The 9,447-nt window shown below is 36.3% G+C and overlaps 1 protein-coding gene across 1 annotated transcript in view; it reads right to left on the bottom strand.

The window, feature by feature from the left end:
- Positions 1 to 7,506: 7,506 nt before the first annotated feature.
- Positions 7,507 to 9,447, bottom strand: part of LOC115626578 — a 93,588-nt gene continuing 91,647 nt past the window's right edge. Inside the window, exon 21 of the mRNA XM_030521959.1 lies at positions 7,507 to 8,820. Within this exon, the coding sequence (XP_030377819.1) occupies positions 8,124 to 8,820 (697 nt within the window). The 3' untranslated portion in view covers positions 7,507 to 8,123. The remainder of the gene's footprint in view (positions 8,821 to 9,447) is intronic.

Below are 9,447 nucleotides of genomic sequence, written 5' to 3'. Positions count from 1 at the left end.
GCCTGCCAACAGTGGGGCGGAGGTGGCAGGGGGGGGGTCGGTAGGGGAGGAGGACTCTTGCTAGAGAAGTGCTTCTCTGCGCGTCATGCTTGTCAATCAATGCAGGAGCAGTCGATATGAAAAAATGAAGCTGAAAATAAAGGAATTTTTTGCTTTGCTTTCGACTTAGTTTGTTAAACAATTTTAATCGCATGCTGCCATAATTCAAATTAGTTTAATTAAGGCATTTTAATTAACACACGAGTTGCTGCATTTTTTATATATATACATAGTATGTATGTTTTAGTTGCAATTGTTGCGCTTGTTATTAATGTTGCGTTTTTTTTTTTATTGTTTTTTTTTTGCATAAATCGCCGCGCCTTCATGTTGACACAGAATTTAAATTTATTTTGCTTGTTGTTCGCATTGTTGTTGTTTTTGTTGGCGTTTCCATTAGAGCGACTCGGGTCACCGTCGTCGTAATTTATTGACGTGTTTCTATGCATAAGGGGTTTTTATATACATACATACTTGTATACTATACTTGTATACCCACACACAAGCATTTCTATATAAATATATATTTAGGCCAACATGCGCGCTTAGCCATAAATATTGTTGGACCCCCAACGCACGAAAAAAGAGCGGAAAGCCTTATAGAAAAGGCGGCAACCGACGCGCCAAATTTCATTTCATGCAGCGTTGCACTCGAGGCAACCAGCAATCCGGACACGCAGTCGTTAACTGGACATATGTATATATTTCGTCTGGGTCAAGTTGAAAAAATGGCTGGCGACCGATCGATTTAAGTAAAGACCGACCCACAATAGGCAAACAAAAAATTGTGCTTGACAAAGTATGTAAAAGACTTTCTGCTTTTCACTTATTAAGTAAGGAGCTAAAGCCACGATACCAAAAAGACATTTGTCTAGCTATATAATAGTACATACAAAGATATAAGAAGGAAACAATCGTTCCTGATTGTAGCTAATAAATGTCAATTCAATAGTTATTAAACAGTAATAACACCTAGTTATTGAAAAGTATAAAGTATAGTAATTATTACTGAATAAAAAAGTTAATAGCGTGAGGTTAGCCCCTAAACACTTATTTTTGAATATTTAATTTAAATAAATAAAATAAAATAAAATAAAATAAAATAAAGAACATATTTTTGCATATGATCTGTGTATATATTGTTTTGAAAAGTTTATTCTATTCGAGCGCTTCTAGATTGACATTTAATCGGATGATTCCATTAGTCCCATCCAATTTAAGATCGGGATAGGGAAATTCTTTTATCTAAAGTTAATTTTAAAGCTAAATCCTTGTTGGCTTAATTGGTTACCATCAAGATCTATTAATGGCAATTTAAAATAAAAAGAAATGAAAACTATGTTTTCAGATTAAATGTAAAATGTAAAATAAAAATCAATGTCAAAAATATGTTTTACTTTGGATTTTTAGTCAGTTGCCAGCTCTACTAAAGGATATTGCTCTTGTTGCTAGGATGTTGTCCTGTCTGAAATAATTATCACACATCCTCATCTCTTTGAATGCCAATGACAGTTGTTTCCCCAACATTTTAGTGCGAACGGCTGGAATTATAGGAATGCAATTTAAAAAAAAAAAAACAATAAGAAAAAAAAGTAATTCTAATAGAACATTTTTATATATTTTTCTTTTAATTGTTGGGCTGCAAAGATTAAAATTAAAATAAAAAGTTATTTGAAAAGCTCTAGTTGACCCGCATTGAAAGTTTAAATTGTATCCCAAAATAGTCTCCATTTAATAAAGCGTTCTTTTCATAAACACATTGAATCGACATATTAGTTTTTAAATGCTTGATTGCACGCATATTTGTTTAATATTCAATCTCTAATATTTATATTTTATGTCTGCCCCAGCACATGACATTCCAGAGCCTGCCAATGAAACTAAACATAAATTGTTCAATTAATAAATGAACAATGATTATAAATTCTGCATGGATTTTATAAATTTAATTAAGCGTATGCGCACTTCGTGGTGTCAGGAGCATAATTCTGGCAATATAGTTCACTCTTTGTTTTTAGTCTAGTCACACAGAACAATAAATCAAATAACAAAGTGCTGATGCTTTAATTAAAGCAATCATAAAAAATAGCTCGGCATATTAGGCGGCTGTGTTTATTTCTCATCATTAATTTAGCTGGCACGAAATAAAGTTGGCAATTTTTTAATTAATTTTATTCGGCCAGCCACAAAACAACAAATACAAAAATATTTAAATAATAACGAAGGCAACAATGTCTAATTTGTAGCCAACGAATATTTGTTTCCACTTTCTACTTCGGCGTTTCGGAGCCGGGGATGCCGAGGATGCCGAGGAGGGCCTAAAATATGTTACCGGCACGTTTTTATTGCACCTTGGGTTGCTTTTTATTGGCATTAAAAATCATTTGAATGCAAAAACCAATATTAACTTTAAAACTTCTGCTAATTGCGTTGACAATGCGGCGAACAAAGCGAGAGACGAGAAAAACCGATGTCCGCCAGTTTGCTAATGAACATCGATTTAGTCTATGGAAGGGCGGAAGGGCGGGGAAGGGGGAGTTGAGGCCAGTTTAGAATACGGATGCTGTGCCATGCGATACGTGGCAGGGCGTAATCGAAATCGGAATTTAAATTGACTCATTAAAACGTGGAAAAAGCGGGCCGCATGACAATTAAACAAACGTTTGCCACGTTGCCCCAACAACGGCATCAGACGCCGAGGACGACAAGGACGATAAAAACGACGGGGACGACGACGACGACGACGGCAGCGGCACCAAACTTGAGGTCATTAGTTAATTTGCCAAGCCATTTCGATTGTTTTTTTGCCACTGCTGTTGTTTTTGTTGTTATTTCTATGAAGTTGCCGGCATTGTCAAGGACGATGACTGCGTCGCCATAGACGCCGCCTCTAATTTATGTCTGCCAAAAAGTTGGGTGCGTGTCGCGCCGCAATCTGCCCGGGCTATTACATTTTATTGAGCTTCTGATTTACACACAACGCGCGCATCAATTCAATTTGCCACAAAAAATTCAACTTCAAACGTCTACACTTGAAAAAGTGATGAGCTGGCCTAAACGTCATTTTATATTTAAAATTATTACATTTACGGAGAAATAAAATAAAATCAGCAATTTTAAGTACAGAAACTAAACTATATTAAACTGAAACTTCAAACAAATCAAGGACAAAAATGAAGAATTAATTTTAGGAAGCATTGCGCGATGTGGGAGATGAAAAAGGCTAATCGTCTTAAGGTTTTCAGTAATAATGTCTGCCCTGGTCGAGAAATACTTTCTTTGATTCTCAGTAGTGAAGAGCATTCAAAACTTTGCAGAAATAGTATTGAAAATCTGAACAAAACATTACTCCATTTTTTTTTAGAATAAAATATTATGGTGCCCGTTTGCTTCAAGCTACCTTTAATTCTGTTCACACGCTTTAATAAAATATCATATTTTTTCAATCACAATTAATATGCAAACAAGAGCAAAATCACAGCAATAATCCGTGCAAACATAATTAATTATAATATGTAAAAATTCCATGCATATATTATACCTTAGGTTAAGTAAAGAAATAATAATAATAATTGCAATAAAAAAATTAAAGCTATTGGGTAACCATTTGAACATACACGGCAAATTGTAAACGAACAAGCTATGGAAACATAACAGTACATTGTAGAAAACTTTGGTTAAACATTTTTATTTTTAACCTTCTAGACTGATGATTTGATGATTTACAAAATTATTGATAAACGTATTCCATATCTATAGCAAAGATTAATTAATAACTCCTCCAATAATTTTTATAAGAATCATTCAAAATTTCTTTATAGAGAATTCCAACTATTTGTTTGTTGTTTTCCAAAATTAAAAAAAAAAATATTGGTACCTAATATTTAGAATTGTAGAAATTATATTTATTATTGAGAGAATGTGTGTTTTTTTTATGTATGACTTGAAAAGCTAATTACGAATAACAATTAATTCATAACCGATTCATGTTTTATTGAAATTATCTTTAAAGCGAATTTCAAACATTCTATTGTTGTTTTTCAGAATGAAAAGAAACTTCGGTGCTTATTAATGTGGAGAATATAGAATTCTAGCAGAGCATGTGCTATTCATCTATATACATGCCTTGAAATGCTAATTACTGATAACAATTAATATAGTCAAGGGTATTTAAATGCTTAGCAATGCAACTGGAAGCAATGCCAGAATTGTATATTTGCGGCTAACTTATTGTTTTCAGTGTATCGATGTCTGTTGTGACGCGTGCGTTTGGCTAATCACACGCCGAAGCCGAAGCCAAATCAAACTTTTCCGCTGAAACAGGAATTTAATTTTCACACGCTGTGGGCACAGAAATCAACTACAACAATAGCAACAACAAGCGAAAACGACTGGGCCGGCTCATAAAAATCAATATGAGGGCGCTCCTAAAAGCAGGCTACAGAAATGTTGTTGCTGTGTAGAAACAAAAGCAATGCCGGCCAACCAAATATTACAGCAACAATAACAATGGAAACAAAGCCAACAATGGCAAGCGAATAAATCACGTGCATAATTTCGTTAGCGTTTTTTGTTATGCAATTTCTATTAAAGCCTTTTTTCGATACAATCCAACAAATGGGGCGTGTCCGTAGGGGGCGGCCTTCCGACGTGTGGCAATTGCAGCTGTGAAAAGCAGTTGTTGTTGTTTTTGCAGCCATTTTATTTACATTTATTGACCGCACGGCAACGTTTGGTTTTGGCTCTGGTTCTGGCTCGTTTACCGGCATTTTGTGACTGTGTATTTTTGCGCATGTGTGTGTGTAATTTGGAGCACGTGTGAATAGTTTTCCATTATGGGATGGCATGAAACCGAAAAAACGATTGGCCGATAAGAGTTAGTAACGTAAAAGTGTTCAGATAGGTTTGAATGCGCCACGAAAGAGCCAAGTGTTGAGTGAATATGGAGTTGCATTTAGCAATATGTATGGATGTTACATCTATTCGATGCTAGCCTAGAGCATCTCCTAAACTTGAAATTAGATATTAATCACAGAAATTTAAGTCTGAGCTTGAAGCAAATAAGAACTTACTAAAAATCTATCCCACGCTCACACTTGCTTTTGTGTTTGTTCAATTTATAACGATTTTACAATGATTTATTGTCCATGCCAGACATATGTTTTTCTTCTTCTTGTCTTCAAATTAGTTTGTCATAAATGAAATAATTAATCGTCAAGTTTATTTAACAAATTTAATGATTGTCGACGATGGACAAGCACTCTGCTAATACAAAATATGAGTTTGTTTGATTTAATCTACTCTTTCTACAGTTTTGAGCTGCAGAGACCGTTTCTTAGGATAAATATAGTATATTATCAGCACGACGAGACGAAGCCAAATAATGATGTCTTCATATTAGTTTGCTTATTTTAATCTAGTCTTCCTACAATTTTGAAACTCCGCAGAGATCCTTTCTTAGGATGAACACATCTCTATAGTATAATAGTATGGCAAGAACGACCATCTCCCATTAAAATATCATATAACTGCTACATTTCGCAGGCGATATAAAAAGCTATCTAATTAAAAAATGTGGCAGTTCTAACAGACTATTCAGGGCCTGGCTTATAGTTCTAACATTAACATACATTTCATTTCGTCGTTTCAAGCATTGTTTTCAATTTTTAATACGTGTTTTGTAATGTTTGGTCAAGACCAGGGACTCTGCCTTTTTCTCTTGCCACAAACACTATGGAGAATGCAACCACAAGCCTTTACGCCCACAGCACAAGCCGCAAACACAAAAACCACTTAAAATTTCATATGGGCTTGCGCTTCCACACGACCTGTCCCGTCTCATTTGAAACTGAAATTCATTTCGAATTTACACACACACACACACACATGCACATACGTGTGTATATATTTAACACAGATGTGCCAAGTTGGTCGCAACTGACCACCAGCGACCAAAGTATAAAACCAAGGGACGGGCAACTAGAGCGAAAACTCGGCTTTGATTTGTGGCATGTGGCATGTGGCATGCAAATGCGTTGCGAAGGCAACATTTTTCGTTCAGCCCTCGGTGAGATAATTAGAAACCGCGTTGACAGCTGGGTCAACTGCTCGGGTGCACAGTTTTCTCGAGCCGCAAATAAAATGCCGCCCCCATAACATACCTCGTATACCCATTGCAATGTAATTTTCCCTAGCTTTTCCTTTGACCTTACCCCGCTCCTTGTCCCCGGAGACGTTGCGATCAAAGGCAGCCATATAATTACTCAAGTGTGCGTTGTAATTACGTTACCCATAATCAATTAACTGTGTCATTATGTGACTACTTTGACATAAGTATGACGAGCAACTAAATATAAGTCGCCTAACGGCACTATATGTTGAATTTAATGCATTTAATGAAAAGACAGTCGGTGTGGGCTTTTTTATCATTCATAAATTTTATTCGCTTTTTATTTAATCTATTCCATTTCTGCGACTTAGGATCTTTCCACTTATTTTTTTTTTTGTTTTTTTTGTTTCGTAATATATATATATATATATTTTATGTACACATAAGTATATAGATCTTTAGTCTGATACATTTTAACTAAACTGTTCTTTATGGCTTATAATTATTTGTTCTTCTAACAAACTTCTTCTTCTTCTTCTTCATCATCTTCCATTTATTTCACTACGCAGGACAACTTCTCGAGACTTCTTAGCTACATTTACAGTTAACAGCTGCTGCTTCTTCTTCACCTTCTAGTTACTATGTACAGCAATAAACTTAGGGGTACGTTCGAAATTTTGTAGGATCTTTCATTCTTTATGCTATACAATTTAGCTTACGCGTCTATGCTAAAACATTTACTAAGTAATACGTAATTTAAGTTCTATTTACAACTCGGGCGCACCCACATGTAATTATTATTATTATTCCAAAATTTGCGCTACAAAATATTTTCTATTAAATGTTTGAGTCTTTTTAAAGTTGCCTTAACTTAAATTTTGGAATATATTTTGTTTTTCAAAACATTTGCACAACTTTTTTTGAACAGCTTGTGAAATGTTTATGGCGCACAGTTGCGATTTTCATTTGATTGCAGGCTGAACAATTTATGGACTTAGAAATGCATTGATGTGATTTATATAAATGCAATAGAAAAAGATTTATCGATAATTAGATTTTGTTTATAGAGTTGCTTCGCTTGTGATAAGAAACTATAACTGTTTTATGAATATATTGAAAATTTAACTTTTCTGCTCGCTGCTGAAAATGCAAGCACATAAATTATGGAAAGCGTTAGTTTATTTTCTGAATTTTCGCTTTTCATTTCGAGTACTGTTTCAACTTTAATTTGCAGCAAATTTTAGATTTCCATATACAAGTATGTAGTTCTCTTGAATTCTAAAGATTCCGACACAAATGGTGACTCTTCCATAAAGCATTTATTAAAGCAGTTATTTTTTATTTGGCTAAAATGTCGAATAACAATTTGATGGTAAATCTTATATTGAAATAATATAAAGCCAAGGATGAAACTAACTGAAAGCCGAAGTAAAACTTTTCTTTTAGACAAAGAAGCAGAGAACGTTAAGAATATGTTTCGGTAAATGCATTTTGCTTTTGGAATACAATCGGGCTGAACAGCTGGGCATAACAAGTGCTTTTTTAGGCTTACAGAAAGTTGTCGAGAAGGGTCAGACGGGAAAATAAAGTGAATATAAATTGGTTGTTTTTCTTGCACGTCTGACCATAGCCTGTTTCCATTCAATAACATTTTTTAATCCTGCTGCTCAACGAATTGTAGACATTATGATATAAACGTTGATATGCCATTAAATCATAGCACATGATTTCTCATGCGTTGCAGATATGCAGAAAGATATGGGAGACTGTTGTTTGACAATGATCGATCGTCAAGGTAGAGCGCAGCACACGCTAGTGGCGAACGTACAAACATATCTGTATATTTATTTATGTACAATTTAAATGTAAGCACATACAAACATACAACTAGCCTAACAGCTTACGGTTTAGTCCAAACACCTATTTATATATCTATATATATATATGTGTGTGTATTGTAAATACCAAAAGAGCCGCCTTAGACACAGCTTTCGGGCACGCGTTGCGTCATGAGGCAATCCTTAATCGCATTTATATTGATGTTGTCATCCAAGTCCTGCGACGAATTGCAAGAGGTTGTCGTTGTCGAGTTATTGGCGGCACCGACCACGCCCATGACGCTGCCCGCGCTGCTGCCAATGCCAAGAAGACCGCCAGAGCTGCCCAGCAGCAAACCTACATTGGATCCCGAGGAAGCTGAGGAGCCAGCCGGCAGATGATGGTGCAGTCCCTGCTGCTGCTGCTGGTGCTGATGCTGATGCTGCTGATGATGGTGATGTCGATTGAGTGTGGCACTGTGACCGGCTTGTTGCAACGGATGATGCAATCGACTGCTTCCATAAGCAGAAGCAGCGCCCCCAGCCCCGCTGTTCATCAGGCTATTCAAGATATAACCACCGCCACTGCCCAGTCCTGGCGGCAAGGTTCCCACCCCACTGCTATGCGACTGCAGATGGGCGGCCAGTGTGGCCGTCGATGAGAGCGAGGTGGGCGACCCAATAATGGTGCCACCCAGCCCCAATGGCTTGCCACCCAAGCTGCCCATCATGCTGCTGGTGGGCGAGATCACGGTGCTGCTGCAGGTGCCACCACCGGCAGCAACCACGGCGGCCAGCAGCTGAGCGCGTTGGGCATTGATTTGATTGTACGTGACCGGTGCACTGGAGGTTCCATCGCTCGTCCCCGAGCCTGATGCCGTCGTTGTGCTGCTCAGTGCGGCTGGTGTCTGCAATGTACCAAATAGAATTTGACGCATTAGAGCCAAGCATTGAGAAAGCAAGTGGCGCCCAAAAAACATGCCACAGAAATCAAATAAATAGATTCACGTGTCAACAAGCACATAATGCTTCCATTTCTTATGCACAAAAAACGGGATAAGTGATCCACAAAATGTAGTACTTTTTTTTGTCAAAATAAAAATTATTTTCTTTTGTGACCAGTGTGACCCATACTGACCAATAATTGGTGTTAACATAGCTCCATTGATCGAAGAGTTGGATAATATTTAAATGCATTGAAGCCATTTTAGACTGATTATATTTGTTTTTCCTAACAGAGTTAATACAAGTTTGTAAAAATATATTAAAATCATATTTGTAATTCTATTATTTATCTCTTCAGCATAAAACAGGAGCAGAGTTGCAGTAAACTGCTTTTCCATAGAAAGTGGAGGTAACACAAAATATTTAACAGAAAAATGTTAATAAAAAGAATCAAGCAACCTTTTCGAAAAAAAGTTTAAAAAGAAGTGAACTTTACAGAATTGAAAATTTTAATGAAACAAATCAAGCAACCATTTCGAA

The sequence above is a fragment of the Scaptodrosophila lebanonensis genome, unplaced genomic scaffold (genome assembly GCF_003285725.1).
Source record: "Scaptodrosophila lebanonensis strain 11010-0011.00,11010-0021.00 unplaced genomic scaffold, SlebRS2 tig00000085-arrow-pilon, whole genome shotgun sequence".
Classification (NCBI taxonomy): Eukaryota; Metazoa; Arthropoda; class Insecta; order Diptera; family Drosophilidae; genus Scaptodrosophila; species Scaptodrosophila lebanonensis.
Note: the sequence above shows the minus strand (reverse complement) of the source record. Positions and strands in the feature narration are given on the sequence as shown.